Raw genomic sequence first — 23,684 nt, 5'->3', positions numbered from 1 at the left:
AGGGAATCACGAGTAGATCGGAGAAGGTTATAATGCCGCTTTATAGAGCAATGGTCAGACCCCACTTGGAATACTGCGTCCAACACTGGTCTCCCAACCTAAAGAAGGATATAAAATTGCTGGAGAGGGTGCAGAGGCGAGCAACAAAGCTAGTAATGTGTATGGAGAAACTAGAATATGAGGATCGACTTATGAGACTGGGATTATTCTCCCTTGAGAAGAGGAGACTGCGAGGGGATATGATCGAGACCTTCAAAATACTGAAAGGAATCGACAAAATAGAGCAGAAAAAACTATTTACATTGTCCAATTTGACACGGACAAGAGGACACGGGATGAAGCTGAGGGGGGACAAGTTCAGGACGAATATCAGGAAGTTCTGCTTCACGCAGAGAGTGGTGGACACCTGGAATGCTCTCCCCGACGAGGTTATTGCGGAATCGACCGTCCTAGGATTTAAAAGCAAACTAGATGCACATCTCCTTATGAGGGGCATAGAAGGATATGGGTGACTACAAATTATACCATGAGACTTATGAGACTGGGATTATTCTCCCTTGAGAAGAGGAGACTGCGAGGGGATATGATCGAGACCTTCAAAATACTGAAAGGAATCGACAAAATAGAGCAGAAAAAACTATTTACATTGTCCAATTTGACATGGACAAGAGGACACGGGATGAAGCTGAGGGGGGACAAGTTCAGGACGAATATCAGGAAGTTCTGCTTCACGCAGAGAGTGGTGGACACCTGGAATGCTCTCCCCGACGAGGTTATTGCGGAATCGACCATCCTAGGATTTAAAAGCAAACTAGATGCACATCTCCTTATGAGGGGCATAGAAGGATATGGGTGACTACAAATTATACTAGGTGTATACCTGGGAGGGCCTCCGCGTGTGCGGATCGCCGGACTTGATGGACCGTAGGTCTGATCCGGAGATGGCACTTCTTATGTTCTTATAATATGCATGAGATCCATTTGCATGCACTACCTTCATTGTATGCCAATAGATCTCATGCATATTCATTGGGGAAATCCTGAAAACCCAACTGGATGGCGGCCCTCAAGGAGGGACTTTGACACCTCTGGTCTAGAGCGAGTTGATGTACTGTGTTCTCGAGAAGAAAATGTGTGCCATGACCCTTGTGCTTGTTGCCCATGTGTGTCTACGCCAGAGACCCATGAGGTCCATCAATAATGAGCAGCAGGGTCAGGTGATGTTCCTCAACACCTAGAGGATCAAGATTGGCTTCTTACTGGAGATTCCATGTGTTCGGACAAGGCTGCAACAGAGGTTGTAATGCAGGGGTTGGCATTGCATGTGCCTGCAGAAGCCCAGACTGTTCAGTCTACAAAATCAGAAGCTGTTCATGCAGGTGTGGAGGTGTCGTGACTCCACTGTGGTGGTGCACCTCGAGGACACCGGCTGGAGGGATGGAGATCCAGTCTCGGCAAACTGGCACTTAGAACACAAAGATGACTGAGAGGACACTGATGCAGATCTGGAGGAGGAGACCCATTTTTGCTTCTCCCAAGGGTGGTAGCCCTGATGAAGCAGACACTAAACTAAACTAAACCTTAAGGTTATATACCGCATCCTCTCCATAATTATAGAGCTCGGCACGGTTTACAAGAGTTTAATAAAAGAAGGAGCAGCATAGAGGGGTTGGATGTTGAGTCCAGGGGGGAAGAGAACATTACAATTTTGTGAAGAGCCTAGTTTTCAGGTGCTTACGGAATAATTGGAAGGAGCCCAGATTCCATAGTGGGGCAGTAAGATTATTCCAGAGCTCTGTGATTCTGAAAAAGAAAGATTTGCCCAACTTCCCCGCATAGAGGATACCTTTTAGCGAGGGGAAGGATAGTTTAAGTTTTTGGGTGGGCCTGGTGTTGTCGGGGCTCGAGGAGTTTCCTGGCATCATCTAAAGAGGCTCCTTGAGCCATGCTTCTACAGTCAGCGGCTCTTGGCTACAGGAATTGCTGCTGCTGGGGCCGGTATCAAGAGGCCTTGTCCACACCCTCTCTCTGTCTTTGGTACCTCATGAGCTGAAATGCAGGGAACCGGAGACTCGGTTTCGATTGCAGGGGCTCATGGTCACTTCGGGTCCAGGGACAAGGCACAGAGGCCCGACTGAAGAAAACAGCAAAACAGAGAAGCTTTTTTTTTAGGGGGGGTAGAGGCAAAGCTGGAACACACATAGGGCTTCTTCCGTGGAAAGAAAGAAAGTGGAAGTACCATGAGCTGTGGGAAGCTGACGCATGAGCGGTGCGGGCACCCTGAAGATTCTTAAAGTGACAGCACACTTTCAAATGTCTGCGCTGGGGCTCCACAGAACGCCCCGAACCAAAAAAGAAAAAGAAGAAAGAGGAAACCTCTGTATAATCTTAGAGAAAGAGGAGAACGAGAAATGCATTTCTTCCTGTACTTGCAAACTAGAGATCAGAGATGCTCATTTCTCAAAAAAGAGAGAAAAAAAATTAGAGAATGGGGAAAGAGAGAAACAGAAATGCAATTTGATTAGGCTGTGCAAAATAGAAAGAAATCAGAGGTGCATATTTTCCAAAACAGAAAGAAAATCAAGGAAGAACTCTGTGTATAATGTAATCAAGGAGGAAGAGGAAAAATAGAAAGTGAAATCCTGTGTAAATAGAAAGAGATCAGAGATGCCCATTTCCCAGAACAGAAAATCAGAGAATAAGCTGGGAAAAGTGGGGGTAAAGAGGACAAGACAAACAGAAATGCAATTCTTATGACTGTACAAAAAGAGAAAGAGATGGAAGCCTCACATTTCCCAAAAGCCTCTGTATAATCTCGGAGGAAGAGGAGCAGAAAGAGATGCAGAAAAAGCTCTGGATAATCCCGGGGAAAGCTGTTGCCTCTTTCCTGCAACCTCAGCCCCATGCTCGCCCACTCCCTCCAGGGTTTGCCCTCCACGTCCCAGTGCACTATGGGACTTGTAGGCCAATGCTCCCTCTGACAGCCCCAGGGAGCAATGCAGAGGTGGTGGAAGGTGCAGAGAAGCAAGAGAACAGCCATGCACTGGAGGGACCATGCAACCCTGGTAGGAAAGCATGCCCCAACCTCCCTCCCTCACTGTCCAGTACCTGAGAAGCCCTCCTCTCCCACCACCACAGGGCCTTTGTGTCTCGCCGGCCTTCCTTCCTTCCTGCACTGTGACTGCATCCGCTGCAGAGGAAGGCTGGGTAACAAGAGACATGCAGGGGAGGGGCACAACATCACCCAGTCCCAGGCCACGCCTGGTTTTCCAGCTGCCCCGTCCCGAAATGCTGATTTCAAAGGCAGAGCTAAGAGCAAGTACTGAGCTGCTAGGGGAAGCGAGTTCAAATCCAGCACTGATGAAAAATACCCCTTTTGAAGGAGGGACAGCCGGAATTGCTAGAAGAAGAAAGGGGGTGGGGGAGAGATCTGAAAGAATTCAATAGATGTTTAGGGGCACAGCAGAAACTGCAAGACACATCACCCAGTCCCGGACCACGCCTGGTTTTCCAGCTGCCCCATACCGAAATGCTGATTTCAATGACAGAGTCAAGAAGAGCGAGAACTGAGCTGCTATGAGATGCGAGTTCAAATCCAGCACTGATGATAAACACCCCTTTAAAAGGAGGGACAGCCGGAATAGCTAGAAGAAGAAAGGGGGTGGGGGAGAGATCTGAAAGAATTCAATAGATGTTTAGGGGCACAGCAGAAACTGCAAGACACATCACCCAGTCCGAGACCATGCCTGGATTTCCATCTGCCCTGTCCCGAAACGCTGATTTTAATTGCAGAGCTAAGAGCAAGTACTGAGCTGCTAGGGGATGCGAGTTCAAATCCAGCACTGTTGAAAAATACCCCTTTTGAAGGAGGGACAACCGGAATTGCTAGAAGAAGAAAGGGGGTGGGGGAGAGATCTGAAAGAATTCAATAGATGTTTAAGGGCATAGCAGAAACTGCAAGACACATCACCCATTCCCAGACCATGCCTGGTTTTCTATCTGCCCCGTCCCGAAATGCTGATTTCAATGGTAGAGCTAAGAGCAAGTACTGAGCTGCTAGGGGATGCGAGTTCAAATTCAGCACTAATGAAAAATACCCCTTTTGAAGGAGGGACAGCCGGAATTGCTAGAAGAAGAAAGGGGGTGGGGGAGAGATCTGAAAGAATTCAATAGAAGTTTAGGAGCAGAGCAGAAACTGCAAGACACATCACCCAGTCCCGGACCACGCCTGGTTTTCCAGCTGCCCCATACCGAAATGCTGATTTCAATGACAGAGTCAAGAAGAGCGAGAACTGAGCTGCTATGAGATGCGAGTTCAAATCCAGCACTGATGATAAACACCCCTTTAAAAGGAGGGACAGCCGGAATAGCTAGAAGAAGAAAGGGGGTGGGGGGAGAGATCTGAAAGAATTCAATAGATGTTTCCCAGGCCATGCTTGGCTTTCCAGCAGCCCCGTCTAGATGTCTAGACTGTCTAAGCAGAAAAGAAGTGAGGAACGGAGGACAGACAGCCAAAATGGGTAAAATGAAGACACCTGCAAGAGAGGGGGAAAAATAACCTGGATGGGTAGACAGGAGAGACATTTAGGGAAGAGACAGCCGGGCTGGGGAAGAAGGATAGATATGCAGAAAGGACAGAGAGTCATGATGGATATGCTAGAGAGACAGCAAGGCTTAGGAAACAGGAGAGACATCCTCGGAGAAGCAAATAGTGTAAGCTAGGCTGAGTAATGAGAAGAGACAACCAGGCAGGGGATGAATAAGGGGCATGGGAGACCGCAAGCTGGAAAATTAACCCTTCAGATGGGGAAAGAGGAAAGATAGTCAAGTGGAATAAGGAGAAGACCTTTGTGTCATGACCACGCCAGGTTCTCCTAATGTGGGCCTTCACTTGATCCCCTTCCTTTCAACACTTGCCAAATATCAGGAAAATAGTCTTTAAGATTTCAGTCATATCTGAGCCTTCTCCGAAAAGTCACAAAACAGAATCCTGGAGATGATACATAAGAACTGCCATACTGGGACAGACTGAAGGGCCATCAAGCCCAGTTTCCTGTTTCCAACAGTTGCCAACAAGCAGAAACCCAGGGAGTAGCAACATTCCAGAGCTGAGATTGTGATGTCATAATGCCTCACTCCACCAATAAGAGCCAACCTAATCAGTGATGTCACAATGGCTCGATTGTCCTAGACTTGGCTCACATAAGAACATAAGAGCTGCCCAAAGGTCCATCAAGCCCGGTATCCTGTTTCCAACAGTTGCCAACCATGCAGAAACCCAGGGAGTAGCAACATTCCAGAGCTGAGATTGTGATGTCATAATGCCTCACTCCACCAATAAGAGCCAACCTAATCAGTGATGTCACAATGGCTCGATTGTCCTAGACTTGGCTCACATAAGAACATAAGAGCTGCCCAAAGGTCCATCAAGCCCGGTATCCTGTTTCCAACAGTTGCCAACCATGCAGAAACCCAGGGAGTAGCAACATTCTAGAGCTGAGATTGTGATGTCATAATGCCTCACTCCACCAATAAGAGCCAACCTAATCAGTGATGTCACAATGGCTCGATTGTCCTAGACTTGACTCACATAAGAACATAAGAGCTGCCCAAAGGTCCATTAAGCCCGGTATCCTGTTTCCAACAGTAGCCAATCCAGGATACAACATTCCATGCTACCGGGATACTGGGCTAGATGGATCATTGGCTTCCCCCATGTCTGTCTCAATAGCACACTTTGGACTTTTCTTCAAGTAACTTGTCCAAACCTTTTTGGAAACCAGTTACATTAACTGCTCTAACCACATCCTCTGTAATGTGTCCAGAGCTTAACTATTCTCTGAGTGAAAAAATATTTCCTCCTATTGGTTTTAAAAGTATTTCCCTGCTATTTCATCGAGTGTCCCCCTAGTCTTTCTAATTTTCGATCCACTTGTACCCGTTCTACTCCACTCAGGATTTTGTAGACTTCAATCATATCTCCCCTCAACCATCTCTTTTCCAAGCTGAAGAGCCCTAACTGTTCTAGTCTTTCCTCATACGAGAGGAGTTCCATCCCCTTTACCATCTTGGTTGTTCTTCTTTGAACCTTTTCTAGTGCCGCTATATCTTTCTTGAGATAAGGAGACCAGAACTGAATGCAATACTCCAGATGAAGTAGCACCATGGAGCGATACAGGGGCATTATAACATTAGTAACATAATAGATGACAGCAGATAAAGACCCGAATGGTCCATCTAGTCTGCCCAACCTGATTCAATCTAAAAGTTTGTTGAGTTGTTTTTTTTTCTTCTGCTCCTTAGCTATTTCTGGACAAGAATCCAAACCTCTGCCCAGTACTGTTCTTCGGTTCCAACTACTGAAGTCTCTGTTAAAACAAACTCCAGCCCATCTACACCCTCCCAACCATTGAAGCCCTCCCCAGTCCATCCTCCACCAAACGGCCATAAACAGCCACAGACCGTGCAAGTCTGCCCAGTACTGGCCTTAGTTTTTCAATATATACTATTATTTTCTAATTCTAGATCCTCTGTGTTCATCCTACACTTTTTTGAACTCTGTCACCATTTTCCTCTCCATCACCTCTCTCGGGAGCGCATTCTAGGCATCCATCAACCTCTCCATAAAGTAGAATTTCCTAACATTGCTCTTGAGTCTACCACCCCTCAACCTCAAATTATGTCCTCTGGTTTTACCATTTTCTTTTCTCTGGAAAAGATTTTGTTCTACATTAATACCCTTTAAGTATTTGAATGTCTGAATCATATCACCCCTATCTCTCCTTTCCTCTAGTCTAGGGTATACATATTCAGGGCTTCCAGTCTCTCCTCATATGTCTTTTGGCGCAAACCTCCTATCATTTTTGTCACCCTCCTCTGGACTGCTTCAAGTCTTTTTGTGTCCTTCACCAGATACGGTCTCCAAAACTGAACACAATACTCCAAGTAGGGCCTCACCAACGACCTGTACAGGGGCATCAACAACTTCGTTCTTCTACTGGTTACGCTTCTCTTTATACAGCCCAGCATCCTTCTGGTAGCAGCTACCGCCTTATCACACTGTTTTTTCGCCTTTGGACATTATCACCACAAGGTCCCTCTACCCGTTCGTGCATATCAGCCTTTCCCCTCCCAGCATATACGGCTCCTTCCAATTATTAATCCCCAAATGCATTACTCTACATTTCTTTGCACTGAATTTTAGTTGCCAGATTTAAGACCATTCCTCTAACTTTTGTAGATCCTTTCTCATGTTTTCCACTCCCTCCTTGGTGTCTACTCTGGTACAAATCTTGGTATCATCTGCAAAAAGGCACACTTTTCCTTCTAACCCTTCAGCAATGTCACTCACAAACATATTGAACAGGATTGACCCCAGCACTGAACCCTGAGGGACTCCACTAGTCACCTTTCCTTCCTTCGAGCGACTTCCATTAACCACCACCCTCTGGCGTCTGTCCGACAGCCAGTTTCTGACCCAGTTCACCACTTTGGGTCCTAACTTCAGCCCTTCAAGTTTGTTCAACAGCCTCTTATGAGGAACTGTATCAAAGGCTTTGCTGAAATCCAAGTAAATTACATCCAGCATATGTCCTCGATCCAGCTCTCTGGTCACCCAATCAAAAAATTCAATCAGGTTTGTTTGACACAATTTACTTTTTGTAAAGCCATGTTGCCTCGGATCTTGTAACCCATTAGATTCAAGGAAGTACACAATCCTTTCTTTCAGCAAAACTTCCATTATTTTTCCAACAACTGAAATGAGGCTCTCCGGCCTGTAGTTTCCTGCTTCATCCCTGTGACCACTTTTATGAATAGGGACCACATCCGCTCTCCTCCAATCCCCAGGAATCACTCCCGTCTCCAGAGATTTGTTGAACAAGTCTTTAATAGGACTCGCCAGAACTTCTCTGAGCTCCCTTAGTATCCTGGGATGGATCCCGTCTGGTCCCATCGCTTTGTCCACCTTCAGTTTTTCAAGTTGCTCATAAACACTCTCCTCCGTGAACGGCGCAGAATCTACTCCATTTTCTCGTGTAACTTTGCCAGACAATCTCGGTCCTTCTCCAGGATCTTCTTCTGTGAACATAGAACAGAAGTATTTGTTTAGCACATTTGCTTTTTCCTCATCACTCTCCAGATATCGGTTCCCAGCATCTTTTAGTTTAGCAATTCCATTTTTCATCTTCCTCCTTTCACTAATATATCTGAAAAAATTTTTGTCTCCCTTTTTTACATTTTTAGCCATTTGTTCTTCCGCCTGTGCTTTCGCAAGACGTATCTCTCTCTTGGCTTCTTTCAGTTTCACCCTGTAGTCCTTTCTGCACTCCTCTTCTTGGGTTTTTTTTATATTTCACGAACGCCTACTCTTTCACCTTTATTTTCTCCGCCACTAGTTTGGAGAACCATATCGGCTTCCTTTTTCTCTTGTTTTTATTGATTTTCTTCACATAAAGGTCCGTAGCCATTTTTATCGCTCCTATCAGCTTAGACCAGTTTTTCCACTTCTCTTATGTCCTCCCATCCTAACAGCTCTTTCTTCAGGTACTCTCCCATTGCATTAAAGTCCATACATTTGAAATCTAGGACTTTAAGTAACGTGCGGCCGCTCTCCACTTTAGCCGTTATATCAAACCAAACCATTTGATGATCGCTACTTCCCAGGTGAGCACCCACTCGAACATTAGAGATACTCTCTCCATTTGTAAGGACCAGATCCAATATCGCTTTTTCCCTTGTGGGTTCCGTCACCATTTGTCTGAGCAGAGCCTCTTGAAAGGCATCCACAATCTCCCTACTTCTTTCCGATTCCGCAGATGGAACATTCCAGTCCGCATCCGGCAGGTTGAAATCTCCCAACAGCAGAACCTCCTCTTTCCTTCCAAACTTTTGGATATCCACAATCAGATCCTTATCAATTTGCTGCGATTGAGTCGGAGGTCTGTAGACTACACCCACGTAGATAGAAGTTCCATCTTCTCTTTTCAGAGCAATCCATATCGCTTCTTCCTCTCCCCAGGTCCCTTGCATTTCGGTCGCTTGGATATTGATCTTTACATAGAGAGCTACTCCTCCACCTTTATGACCATCTCTGTCCTTCCTAAAAAGATTATATCCCGGTATGTTTGCATCCCATCCATGTGATTCACTGAACCATGTCTCTGTGATAGCAACAATATATAGATCTGCCTCTAACATCAGGGCTTGCAGATCATGAACTTCAGTCTTAGGGGTCCTTTTATCAAGGCGCGGTAGGGGTTTAACGTGAGGAATATCGCAAGTTAAACCACCTGCCATGCTAGTCGCTAACGCCTCCACCACCAATAAATCAGTCCACAATTTTACAGCTGTTGTCTGTAATCTCTGATTTTTCCATTATCTCCCAATTTCCTCTTCTTTTGGGAGACTTTAACCTCCATTTTGATGAACTATCTAATTCATATACATCTGAAGTTTCAACCCACTTTAATGATCTTAATTTTGTTGCTCTAAATTCTGGTCCTACACATATTAAAGGTCACACATTAGATATGATCTTTGTTCCTAACGAATATAATTAAAACCAAATATAATTAAAGTCCCGTGGTCAGATCATAGCCTTATCCAATCAGTCTACACATCGCAATCTACATCAATATCCCCTTAACCACCTAAAACCATTCTCATACGAGACTTTCAAAATGTCAATGAGTCCTTCATCTCCTCATCTTTATTAATTGACTCCAAAAATTTTTTTTTCTGTAACTATAAATGAACAACTTGTCATTTGGAATAATGCTTGCCAGTCACTTTTGGAATTAATAGCACCATCATCTACCCAAACAATCTCCTTTAAAAAACAAAAAAACCCTTGGTTTAACTCCTCACTTTTATTACTGAAACGCCAACTGCGTTCTGCTGAACGCAAGTGGCACAAAAAACCTTCTCAAATCAATCTGGATAACTATAAGAAACAATCTCACCATTATCGTCAATCAATTAATACTGTAAAGAAACAATATTATTCTAAAAAAATCTCCACAACAAAAAACTCATCCACCCTTTTTAAAATCCTCAAACAGTTAATGGTAGTCAAACATAAATCAGTCATTCCTAAGGACGTCACCCCTTTAGCACAAAGTTTGGCTGATTATTTTCAGACAAAAGTAAAATTAATAAGATCCAATATCACAAGTAACATCACCACATCCTTAGGTCCTGTCAGTTCTGAAGATATTAGGTTTTCTACATTAAACCTAAATGCTCCAATTTCTCCTTTCCTTCTTTAAAAGACATAGAAAATACTCTTCATTCCATCAATACTAAAGGTTCTAATAATGAGTCTCTTCCTCCTTTTCTTTACAAACGTTAGTTTTCTATATTTGGACCTTATATTCTCCAAATTATTCTCAAAAGCTTTTCCACTGCAAGTCTCCCAATGGATTGGAAACATTCAGTCCTTTATCTGCGGATTAAAGATCCAAATAACTCTCTCATAGACAGTTCAAATTATCGTCCAATAGCCAATCTTCTGTTTTTAGCCAAATTAACAGAAAAACTTGTCTTTCAACAGCTATCGGATTTCATCGATAAAACTCAGGTGCTACATCCTAATCAAGTTGGTTTTTGTAAAAACCATTCCACAGAACATTCTCTATTAGGACTCACTACAACTATTCAATACAACCTTGATCAACATAAGTCCGTATTACTAATCTCTTTAGATCTTGCGGCTGCTTTCGACACAATTGATCACCTCTTACTACTTCAAAGACTTGCTTCCATTGGAATAACTGATCAAGTCCTAAAATGGTTTAGATCTTATTTTTCTGACAGATCTTCGACAGTTCACTTTAATAATTCTACTTCGGTGTTCCACAAGGTTCTATACTATCTCCTTTATTGTTTAATATCTATCTGGCCCCCCTCTTGACTCTTTGTCAATCAATTGGATTTACGGCTTATGCTTACGCTGTTGACCTTCAACTTCTGCATAATATAAACCCTGTAAGTCAAAATGATATTTCTTCTATTAATCAAAAGCTATCCACTATTCACGATTGGCTAAATACTAATATGCTTTCATTAAGCATTACTAAAACTAACATCATGTTATTTTCATGGAAAGAAGGGTTACATTTAACTGCTCCAATTTCAATTGATAACATTCCACTTAAACCAACTACTACTATCAAAATATTAGGTGTCCTAATTGACAATAAACTTACATTTCGCCCGCAAATCAGTGCTTTAGCTAAAAACCGTTTTTATAAATTAAGGATGATCAGATCATTGGCCCCCCTTCTTGATGCCAAATCCCTTACAGTACTAATCCATTCCCTTGTAATATCCAAAATGGACTATTGTAATTCTCTACTTAAAGGGATAAATTTAAAAGAAATAAAGCGATGTCTGGTTCTAAAAAATATGATCACGTTACTCCATTACTACACAAAGCTCATTGGCTACCAGTCATATATAGGATAACATATAAAATTGCTCTTTTAACCTTTAAAACAATACAAACACAAACCCCAGTATTCATTGACAGACTTCTAATCCCATATGACCCACCTAGAGCTCTTAGATCCACTTCTCAACATACTCTTAGTGTCCCATCCCCAAGGATAATAGATACTCGCCGCACCTCAATCTTCTCAGTGACTGCCCCTATGATCTTCCTATATATATAAGATCCGAACACAATTTACAGAAGTTTAAAAGTAGTTTAAAATGTTTTCTTTTTAAAGATGCCTTTAACTGACCATTTGATTCAAGTCCAGCAACTTTTTACCTTTCCCCACCCTTATGTACCTTTTCTCGATAAATATTGTAGTTCCCCCCCCTTCCTATTGTATCTCCATGGTTTTAATAGTTAAGTACGTTAAAAAATTGTTTGTCATTTGTACCCCTGTAAATGTTTTAATTATTATTGTACAACGCTTAGTATCTTAGGATAAGCGTTTAATCAAATACATGAATAAACTTGAAACTTTTGTTAAATTTTTATTATGAGCCCCTTAGTATTTTTCTTTTGCTATATGTTGAGAAATTTATATAAGTGAGTTTGGGCAAATCTTCCCGTGTGTTTTATAAGAAATAATTTTTTGTACTCTGTCCTGGATCGGTACCATGGAATCTTGATACTCTTTGCGGATTCCGCATGAAATGTTGCTATTATTTGGGTTTTTGCCAGGTACTGGACATGACCCAGCATTGACTCAATGCTGATTCCCATGACTATTGTATCACCTCTGCTCACTGCAAGCCAGTCAAAGCATAAACATCCCACGATTGCCACCAATGGAGGATTAAGATAAGAACATAAGAAATGCCTCTGCTGGGTCAGACCCGAGGTCCATCGTGCCCAGCAGTCCGCTCACGCGGCGGCCCAACAGGTCCAGGACCTGTGCAGTAATCTTCTATCTATACCCCTCTATCCCCATTTCCAGTAGGAATTTGTCCAATCCTTTCTTGAACCCCAGTACCGTACTCTGCCCTATTACGTCCTCTGGAAGCGCATTCCAGGTGTCCACCACACGTTGGGTAAAGAAGAACTTCCTAGCATTTGTTTTGAATCTGTCTCCTATCAACTTTTCCGAATGCCCTCTTGTTCTTTTATTATTAGAAAGTTTGAAGAATCTGTCCCTCTCTACTCTCTCTATGCCCTTCATGATCTTATAAGTCTCTATCATATCCCCTCTAAGTCTCCTCTTCTCCAGGGAAAAGAGACCCAGCTTCTCCAATCTCTCAGAATATGACAGGTTTTCCATACCTTTTATCAGATGTGTCGCTCTCCTCTGAACCCTCTCGACTAACGCCATATCCTTCTTAAGATACGGCGACCAATATTGGACGCAGTACTCCAAATGCGGGCGCACCATCGCCCGATACAACGGCAGGATAACTTCTTTCGTTCTGGCTGTAATACCCTTTTTGATTATACCAAGCATTCTATTCGCTCTCTTAGCGGCCGCTGCACACTGTGCCGACGGCTTCATTGTCATGTCCACCATTACCCCCAAGTCCCTTTCCTGCGTACTCTTATTCAATAACATCCCTCCCATTGTATAGTTGTACCTCGAGTTTCTGCTCCCCACATGTAATACTTTACATTTCTCAATGATGAACTTCATCTGCCATTTCGCCACCCATTCTTCTAATTTGTTCAAGTCCCTTTGCAACTTTTCGCAGTCCTCTGTAGTCCTAGCTCCATTAAATAGTTTGGTGTCGTCCGCAAATTTTATTATCTCGCACTTCGTTCCTGTTTCTAGATCATTTATGAAGATATTAAATAGCAGCGGCCCGAGCACCGAGCCCTGCGGGACACCACTCGTGACCCTCCTCCAGTCGGAATAGTGACCCTTCACTCCTACCCTTTGTTTTCTACCCTCCAACCAGTTTCTGATCCATCTATGTACGTCTCCTTCCACCCCATGGTTCTTCAGTTTCCGGAGTAGACGTTCATGGGGCACCTTGTCAAAGGTTTTTTGGAAATCTAGATATATGATGTCTATGGGGTCTCCTTTGTCCATCCGTTTGTTGATCCCTTCGAAGAAGTGCAATAAATTCGTTAGGCACGATCTTCCCTTGCAAAAACCATGCTGGCTGGTTATCAGAAGTTCATGTTTTTCAAAATGTTGATCGATGTTTTCTTTTATCAGTGCTTCTGCCATTTTCCCCGGAACCGAAGTCAGGCTCACCGGCCTGTAGTTTCCCGGGTCACCTCTTGATCCCTTTTTAAAGATGGGCATAACGTTGGCTATCTTCCAATCTTCCGGGATCTCGCCTGTTTTCAGGGATAAGTTGCAAATTTGCTGCAGTAGTTCCGCTATCTCCTCCTTTAATTCCTTCAGAACCCTTGGATGTATGCCATCCGGACCCGGGGATTTGTCGGTTTTTAGTTTTTCTATCTGCCTGCGAACGTCCTCAATGCTCACTTCTATGGATGTTAATTTTTCTGCCTGACTTCCGTTGAAGAATTGCTCAGGTTCCGGTATGTTGGACGTGTTTTCGTTTGTAAATACAGACGAGAAGAACATGTTAAGCCTTTCTGCCACTACCTTCTCCTCCTTCACCACTCCCTTCCTGTCTCCGTCGTCCAGCGGTTCCACTTCCTCTCTAGCCGGCTTCTTCCCTTTAACATATCTGAAGAATGGTTTGAAATTTCTTGCTTCCCTGGCTAGCCTCTCTTCATACTCTCTTTTGGCTTTCCGAACCTCACGGTGGCATTCTTTTTGATGCTTCTTGTGCTCTTTCCAGTTCCCCTCAAATTTGTCCTTTTTCCATTTCTTGAATGAATTTTTCTTATTGCTTATCGCTTCCTTCACTGTTTTGGTTATCCACGCCGGGTCTTTTGTTCGATTCTTTTTGCACCCCTTCCTGAATCTGGGGATATACAGATTTTGCACCTCGCTCACCATTTCCCTGAAGAAGGACCAGGCATGATTTACCGTTAGCCATGTTTTGGAAGTGTTCCTAAGTTTCTTCCTTACCATTTCCCTCATTGCTTCGTAGTTTCCTTTCCTGAAGTTAAAGGTTGTCGCAATGGATCTCTTGCCTTTTGACACTCCTACCTCAACCTTGAACTTGATCATATTATGATCGCTGATTCCCAACGGTCCTACTATTTCTACTTCCTTTGCAGGTCCCCTTAACCCATTTAGGATTAGATCCAAAGTGGCATTTCCTCTCGTCGGTTCTCTAACAAGCTGTTCCATGAAACAATCCTGTGTAGCTTCCAGGAATTCTGTCTCCCTAGCGCATTTTCACAAGACACTAGTGAGGATTTACTTGATGCTATTCTAAGAAGGAGCAAGGGCAAATTTGAGGATATTTGGATGCTGTTTGTGGAGTGGAAGAAACCATATTCTCCATAGACTTGTACTGCCCCCCCCCCCAGATGGGAGAAAGGGAACACTAGAGCCAGTGGTCTGTATTGTATTAGTAAGCTAAATCCTAATCTGCTATATAATGTTTTTCAGAAAGAGTAATTTCCCAGTCTCTCAGATTTAAGGCCACAGTTCTGGTCACTGCATCCCAAAAAAGATACAGCAGAATTAGAAAAGAAGGGCAATTAAAATGACAAAAGGGATGGGACTTCCCTATGAGGAGAGGCTAAAGCGGCTAGGGCTTTTCAGCTTGGAGTGATATGATAGAGGTCTATAAAATACTAAGTGGAGTGGAAAGGGTAGATGTGAATTGCTTGTTCACTCTTTCCAAAAATACTAGGACTAGGGTAAGATCATAAGAATTGCCGCTGCTGGGTCAGACCAGTGGTCCATCGTGACCAGCAGTCCGCTCACGCGGCGGCCCTCTGGTCAAAGACCAGTGCCCCAACTGAGACTAGCCCTACCTAACAAATCAGAGAAAATAGTTCTTTAGTCAACATGAAATTAAACTCTGGAATTCGTTGCTGAAGACTGTGGTGAAATCAGTTAGCTTAGCAGGGTTTAAAAAAGGTTTGCCTCATTTCCTAAAAGAGAAGTCCATTGACCATTATTGAGTTGGCTTTGGGAAATCTACTGCTCATTCCTAGGATAAGCAGCTTTACTTTTTTGGGTTCTTGCCAGGTACATGAAGCTTGGGTTGCTCACAGTTGGAAACAGGATATTGGGCTTGATGGGCCTTTGATCTGTCCCTTTGGTCTGATTTATGCTTTTTTGCTACTGGTATTCATGGGATTTACATCTGTAAAATATAGATGTAAATGTAAATTTAGGCCTTGGTGTCCATCAGAAAAGCCAAGGGTTAATTTGTGAACCAGAAATATAATGAAAATAGAGAAACTTGCATGTGGTCTACAGATAAAGGGTGTTCCTTGTGATTTGGATTGTCCTCCATGAAGATGGGCCATTGGTCTGATATAATAAGGCTATTCTTGGGTTCTTAATTAGTGGAGACATTTTTCTCTGTAAACCATGGCCTAATGGAATGCAGCGGGGACACTGTGTTTACGGACTTACCCTGATCGGCTTCCAGAAGGAATAAAGATGGAACCTTTCAGCTGACCATGATTTCACTTTTATTTCTTATTAACACAGGCAACATATTAAGATTGAATCAGTCTCATAATACATACCGTAGTCAGTTGTACTTTTTTTTTTCATCATGCATTATTGTCTCTCTCTCTCTCTCTTCTGAGGTCTTTGGCAGTGACGGAGGTTTGAAGAAGTAGAGAGTAAATACACATTCCGGACATCTTTATGGTTTCTCTTATGGAGGACAACGCTCATGAAGGCTTTGAGAGGAATGACTGTCTCTGTAAAGGCAGAGCCCCTCAGGTAGCTACATCTTATGAGGTAATTCAGTAACAGGATGCCTACGATGAGATGTCCAGAGGGCTCATGGTCAAAATCTCTTCTATGAAGAAAAGTAGGTGTGTTACTGGGTATAGCAGCGGTATAGCCAGATCTGCCATTTTAGGGGGGCTCAAAACTTCCAAAACTACCCCCACCCTGTCCTGCATCTCTCAGAGAGAAACCAGGAAGTGATGTCAGAGAGGGTGGGATGGAGCAGAGCCTGAGCGATGCAGGAAGCAGATGTGAAGCGTTGCTGCTGCCAGCAATGGATCTGAGGTAGAGCAGGGAAAGGGAGGGGGGATATAGGACAGCAAGGTGGCCATGCCCTCCCCACCCCATTCTTGGTTCAGGCTTCCCAGTGGCAGTGCATATGCTGTCCAGCATTCCCCTCACCCTGTTCAGTCTGCTGTTTCTCTCCCTTCCCTTCTCCCCATGCTCCAACATCTCTTTCACTTTCCCCAAAATGGCACACTGCTGCTGCAGTTCTCTCAATCAGCTCGTAAGGCAGGTTTGCCTCTTGCTGGACCCAGAAGCTTTCTCTCTGTTTGTGGGGCCAGCAAGAGGCGAAGTACAGCCGTGGCAGAGTGTGGGATGGGGGAAAATGAAAGAGACACCAAACCGTGGGGTGGGGATGAGGGAAGAGAGAGATACATCGGATCATAGGAGGTGAAAGAGGGGAAAACGCATGATTCCCCAGGAAAGGGTGGTGTAAAGAGGAGGAATGTGTTGTCCCCCTCCCCAATCTACCCCAGGGTCCCCCCAAAACTGGAGGGCTGACTACGCCACTGACACGAGTGCATCCAGATGCAATGGTGCTCAACAAAGAGGTCCCACAAAAAAATAAAAACCGCACACCCTTCCAAGAAGGATGCATAGCGCCAACACCCATGCCCTGACTTCGGGGGGCTGAAATCTGGTGTCAATGGAGCAGCCCACGATGGAACGGCCTGCAGCCAGATTTGCACGCAAATTGTAAAGAGTGCCAATTAACATCTGGGGTGGGGGGGTGGGAATTCATTAAAATGTATACATACATATTTATTTTAAAATCTTATATCCCGCTTATACCTAAGCGGATTGCAAAAAAGAAAAATTGGAAGGTTCACCAAATTCCTCCCGAAGGCCTATTTGCCACTTCCTCCTGGAAAACCCCACGTTACACAGGTTTCGAGGGGATGTGGTTTAGGCTGAGCATTTTTTCCTTCCCATTTCACAGCACGAATACAGTTCTGGGTCAGCTCGTACATCTTGCTTCAGCTTGGGCTTCTACACATTTCTCCTTCATCTCATGTAGGTTGCCTGCCTCCAAAATGAAACCACGGTTAAACTGAAGCCTTGTCCCTTAACTGGCGGCGCTTGCAGCTGTTGGTTTGTAAAATAAAGCAGGACCCACAGAAGTTATGAACTCACCAGTTTTACATGTGGAAGCTGCGGAGTCCATGCTGTTCCCACGGATAACTGCGGGAAACCATCCCGTGTCATTCTTTAGTGTCTCTCTTAGCTTCAGTCCTTCTTTGGCTCTGTCCATTCAGACTCTGATTCTTCCCTCTCTCCTTAAAGAACGACATGGGGATGCTTTCCCGCGGTTAACCGTGGGGACGTAGAAGGGGACAAATTCTGTCCCCATGCCATTCAAATTGGTCAACCTGTATTATTTGTGACATAGATATTCCCGTTGCATGTGTTGGCCCTAACTCATCGGGTTCTTTTCTAAAATACAACTGGAACTGGATGTCTTAATTCCGATTTCTACTTTCTATACAAAATGGAGCTTCATATATCACATATTCAAGATGAAATAATAAAGAACCATTTTTTCTACATATTACCTGGGTCTGTATTCTAATTTAATAAGGAACTCCTTAGGAAATCACTGAGAGACATTCTTTGCAGAGGAGAGCTCAATGAGACCGTCTAAGTGTCCTGTTACAGACAGACTCATCCTGCACTGCTTCGCAGAGAAACCACCCCTCAGGCTGACTGTTTCAGTGCAGTGCCACAGAGAGACAGTTCCCTGCAGAAAGCAGGTCAGGGCGATTGTCTCGGGGTGGCATCACCGACACTCCTGGAACAAGGAGAGGCTCAGACTGACTGTCTCAGGGTGAGGGACACACAAAAGCTTCCCAGTGGTGGGAAATCAGGCTTCTCAATTCGAATTCTTAAAATTGGCTCTAAAAGTTGCATATCTATCTCTCTCCCTCCCCCACCATTGGTAAAGGGATCGTCCCTCCGTCTTTCTCACTCTCTTGCCTGTGTCTCAAGGCTGAGAAGAGGCTACAAGATCATCTCTCCTGATACACTTGTCCTGATTACACTCTCTTATGGGACTAAAGACACACATATGCCGTGTCTTGAGGTGTGGCAAACACAGTAGACAGATACCACAGGTGCCAAAGGATATGTGAAACTATGGGACAAAATTAGTCTGCTGTGAACATATGTGGGTGAGATTTCCCAGTTCTACAAGTGGGTCTGCTCGTGCTCAGTGAGCAGTAGGTGGTCGTTGAAACTCATGCCACACTGGTTGCAGATGAAGGACCACTCCTCCTCCTCCTCCTCCTGCTTTATGGTGACAGGGTGAGTCTTCAGGTGTTTCCCCAGTGAGGGTTTATCTACAAAAGACTTCTCACACTCCTGACATTGATAGGGTCTTTCTGGAGTGTGGAGGCTGATGTGCCGGCGCAGATCCGACTTCTGCCCAAAGCTTTTCCCGCATTCCGAACAGGAAAACTGGGTGTCCCCACGGTGCATCCGCTCGTGGTTCAGCAGGTTGTGTTTGTGGCCAAAGGACTTGCCACACTCCTCACACTTGAAGGGTCTCTCCCCGGTGTGGGTGCGGAGGTGTGTGGTCAGGTTGTGTTTCTGGCTAAAGCACTTGCCGCATTCGGTGCATGCAAAGGCTTTATCTCCCTGGTGTATTTTCTGATGCTTCAGGAGATTTCCCTTTTGGATCCAGCACTTTCCACATTCAGTACACTCATAGGGTTTCTCGCCCGAGTGCGTCCTCTGGTGGGTGAGGAGGGTCTCCTGTCGGAAGAAGCGTTTATCACACTCAGAACACTGATAGGGTCTCTCTCCAGTGTGAGTTCTCTGGTGTCGCTCAAGATCTGCCTTCTGACGGAAATTCTTCCCACAGTCTGTGCAAACGTAGGGTCTCTCTCCTGTGTGCAGCCTCTGATGCTTTATCAGACTGTACCGGCGACTGAAACTCTTGTCACATGAGGTGCACTGAAATGGCTTTTCTCCAGAGTGAGTTGTCTGGTGGGCTAGCAAGACCTCCTGCCTACCGAATGCCTTCCCACACTCTGTGCAAACGTAGGGCCTCTCACCTGTATGGGTTTTCTGGTGCTTTTTCAGGTAAGCCTTCTGATTAAAGCTCTTCCCACACTCTGTGCAGATGAAGACAATATCCATGGAGTGGATTTTCTGGTGGGACTCGAGGTCTGGCTCCTGAAGAAAGCTCTTCCCACACTCCGGGCAGATGTACAACTTTTCCCCTGGGAACTTGCGCTTTTGAGCAAGCATCACCTTCTGCTGGTTCATGCTTTTCGGACCGTCGGTGGACGTGAAGGGGCTGTCGCCCGTGTGGACCTGCTGATGCATCTGTAACGTGATCTCATGGTGAAAGCTCTTCTTGCATTGAGAGCACTTGAAAGGCCTCTCCATGTTGTGCGTTTTCTGATGCGCCCTGAGGGCGATCCTGTCCGTAAACCTTTCATCGCATTCGATACAGGAAAAGGGTTTCTCCGGCGGCTTTACCTTCCCCGGACTTGTCATTGTCCCTGAGAAGGATGCTCCAAATCCTGCAGTCTGAGTGTCTCTCAGGACATGAAGATTACTTCTCTAAGTCTCTTCCCAGGGGAACAGAGTGGGTGTCAGGGCTTTCAGAACATTTTAGAACTTTTTGGGTCACTTATCCTGTCATCTGCAGCAAACAGAGAGAAAGAGAGAGATGAAAATTGAGAGGTGGGGGAACCTCACCTGGCCTGGAGAGGAATTTGAAAAATATATAACCTCTATACCTAGTGCCACAATACTCTGATGGTTTATCATAACAGATTCACCTTCATACTTTTCCCGTTCTGATCCTAATATTTTGCAACTCATCAAAAAACAAATCCAAATGTTAGGAATCTGGTTGCCACATCTCAAAAAAGGTACAGAGGAATTGGGAAAGGTAGAGACCTGGAAGGTGAGTCTATACTCTTTAAAATCATTTGAGGGTAGCTTGATGGATATCTGCCGGTGCTTTCAAAAGCTGGAGTGGTGGGATAATCGGTTCAGACTGAAGCTCAACATGGGAAAATAACTAAGGCCTACTTTTATCCAGCCGCTGTAGAGCCTTTCACTGCGGGCCGGCGAGGCAAATGCTCCGACACTCACAGGAATGAGGGTCTGAGCGTTTTCCACGCTAGGCCGCAGTAAAAGGCTCTGCCGTGTCTTGATAAAAGAGGGCCTAAGGTCGTATGGCTCAGGCCACCTTTGAAAGAGCCATTTTGCCAAACTCTATTTCAAATAAGGTAATATAAAGAAATTTTAAAAAATAAAGGAAATATTCAACTAACAATCCATTTTTAGATGAATAAAAAAGGTATCACCGTATCTCTAAGTTTTGTTTTTATCTAATATAATAAAACGGTAAGCCGCGCATGCGCACTTCCTATGCGTGCGTCCGTTTTCCGTGAGCTGTAGCACATATAGGAAGTGCGCATGCGCGGCTTACGGTCTGAACTCACGCGAGGCAAGACAAGTGGCATGCGCGCCCTTCCCTGCTTTCCACCTGCGGAGCGGCGGCTGCCGGCCGCTAGCACCCCCTGCCCTCTCCAGCGGCGTAGGCATCACTATAAACACGCTGCTTCGCGCCCTTCTCTGCCAATTTCCTCTGCCGCGTCTCTGATGACATCATCGGAGACAGACGCGGCAGAGGAAATCGCCAGTAGAAGGCCGCGAAGCAGCGTGTTTAAAGTGCTGCCTACGCGGCTGGAGTCCCGAGGTTTGTCGGCGGTGGGAGGGTCAGGAGCAGGCCGGATCGACAACGGCAGTAAAAGAAGGGGGAGGGGCCGAACGGAGCAGGGAAGAGAAGGTAAGAGAAAGGAAAGGGGTAGTGGGGGAAAATGCTGCTACTGCTTCTACACAGGAAAGGGGGGGATAGGAGGGAAATGCTGTTGCTGCTGCATAGGGAAGTGGGATGGAAATGCTGCTGCACAGGGAAATGGGGAAAAATGACAGACAGACAGCGGGAGGGAGGGAGACAGAAAGAAAGAAAGACACAGGGGCAGGGAGAGGGACAGAAAGACAGACAGAGAAAGGGGGCCAGAGAGAGAGTCAGCGGGAGAGGGAAAGGGGGCTGCATTGGGGGGAGGGGTGTGCTTGGGGCAAACAGCTTTGCTCTGGGGGGGAAGACAGAAGGGGCCATGGAGAGACAGGGAGAGGGATAGGGAGCTGCTTTGGGGGGAGGGGTGTGCTGAGGGGAGACAGAAGGGGCCATGGAGAGACAGGGAGAGGGATAGGGAGCTGCTTTGGGGGGAGGGGTGTGCTGAGGGGAGACAGAAGGGGCCATGGAGAGATAGGGAAAGGGGACAGACAGCTTTGCTCTGGGGGGGGGAAGACAGAAGAGGGCCATGGAGAGACATTTGGGGGGAGGTGGGTGCTGGGGCCAGACAGCTTTGCTCGGGGGGGGGGGGAGGGGGAGACAGAAGGATACAGACAGCGGCTAAGGAGAGAGAGATAAAGAAACACAGACAGACAGATACATCTATTCTAGCACCCGTTAATGTAATGGGCTTAAAGACTAGTTTATATATATCTTCTATATATATAAAATCGGAGGTATGTGTGTGTGTGTGTATGTGCCGCGATCACGCAAAAACGGCTTGACCGATTTGAACGAACCTTGGTATGCAGATCCCTCACTACCTGGGGTGATATGTTCTGGGAGTCTCGCGGCCCACCTGCACACGTGGGCGGAGCTACCAACAGAAAATCAGATTTCACCCATTCATGTCAATGGAAAATATGTAAAAAGCTGCCATTCTCACAGTATTTCAAAAACGACTTGACCGATTTGAACGAAACTTGGTATGCAGATCCCTCACTACCTGGGGTGATATGTTCTGGGGGTCTCGCGGCCCACCTGCACACGTGGGCGGAGCTACCAACAGAAAATCAGATTTCACCCATTCATGTCAATGGAAAATATGTAAAAAGCTGCCATTCTCACAGTATTTCAAAAACGACTTGACCGATTTGAACGAAACTTGGTATGCAGATCCCTCACTACCTGGGGTGATATGTTCTGGGGGTCTCGCGGCCCACCTGCACACGTGGGCGGAGCTACAAACAGAAAATCAGATTTCACCCATTCATGTCAATGGAAAAAATGTAAAAAGCTGCCATTCTCACAGTAATTCACAAACGGCTTGACCGATTTGAACGAAACTTGGTATGCAGATCCCTCACTACCTGGGGTGATATGTTCTGGGGGTCTCACGTCCCACCTGCACACGTGGGCGGAGCTACCAACAGAAAATCAGATTTCACCCATTCATGTCAATGGAAAATATGTAAAAAGCTGCCATTCTCACAGTATTTCAAAAACGACTTGACCGATTTGAACGAAACTTGGTATGCAGATCCCTCACTACCTGGGGTGATATGTTCTGGGGGTCTCGCGGCCCACCTGCACACGTGGGCGGAGCTACAAACAGAAAATCAGATTTTACCCATTCATGTCAATGGAAAAAATGTAAAAAGCTGCCATTCTCACTGTAAGTCAAAAACGGCTTGACTGATTTGAACGAAACTTGGTATGCAAATCCCTCACTACCTGGGGTGATATGTTCTGGGGGTCTCGCGGCCCACCTGCACACGTGGCCGGAGCTACAAACAGAAAATCAGATATCACCCATTCATGTCAATGGAAAAAATGTAAAACAGCTGCCAACGCAAAAACGGCTTGCCCGATTTGAACGAAACTTGGTATGCAGATCCCTCACTACCTGGGGTGATATGTTCTGGGGGTATCGCGGCCCACCTGCACACGTGGCCAGAGCTACAAACAGAAAATCAGATTTCACCCATTCATGTCAATGGAAAATATGTAAAAAGCTGCCATTCTCACAGTATTTCAAAAACGACTTGACCGATTTGAACGAAACTTGGTATGCAGATCCCTCACTACCTGGGGTGATATGTTCTGGGGGTCTCACGTCCCACCTGCACACGTGGGCGGAGCTACCAACAGAAAATCAGATTTCACCCATTCATGTCAATGGAAAATATGTAAAAAGCTGCCATTCTCACAGTATTTCAAAAACGACTTGACCGATTTGAACGAAACTTGGTATGCAGATCCCTCACTACCTGGGGTGATATGTTCTGGGGGTCTCGCGGCCCACAACTCTA

The 23,684-nt window shown here is 45.2% G+C and overlaps 1 protein-coding gene across 7 annotated transcripts in view; it reads right to left on the bottom strand.

Moving 5' to 3' along the window:
* LOC117354768 (zinc finger protein OZF-like) overlaps window positions 1-23,684 on the bottom strand; it is a 265,018-nt gene that overhangs the window by 10,448 nt on the left and 230,886 nt on the right. For 6 of the 7 annotated variants that reach the window (XM_033932723.1, XM_033932728.1, XM_033932725.1 and 3 more), the window contains one exon: window positions 20,023-20,205. In XM_033932723.1, coding sequence (XP_033788614.1) covers window positions 20,165-20,205 — 41 coding nt within the window. In that variant the 3' untranslated portion in view covers window positions 20,023-20,164. Of the gene's footprint in view, window positions 1-16,060; window positions 20,206-23,684 lie in introns of those variants that run through there. The other variant, XR_004538243.1, reaches the window with a different exon arrangement.

The sequence above is a fragment of the Geotrypetes seraphini genome, chromosome 2 (genome assembly GCF_902459505.1).
Source record: "Geotrypetes seraphini chromosome 2, aGeoSer1.1, whole genome shotgun sequence".
Taxonomy (NCBI): domain Eukaryota; kingdom Metazoa; phylum Chordata; class Amphibia; order Gymnophiona; family Dermophiidae; genus Geotrypetes; species Geotrypetes seraphini.
Note: the sequence above shows the minus strand (reverse complement) of the source record. Positions and strands in the feature narration are given on the sequence as shown.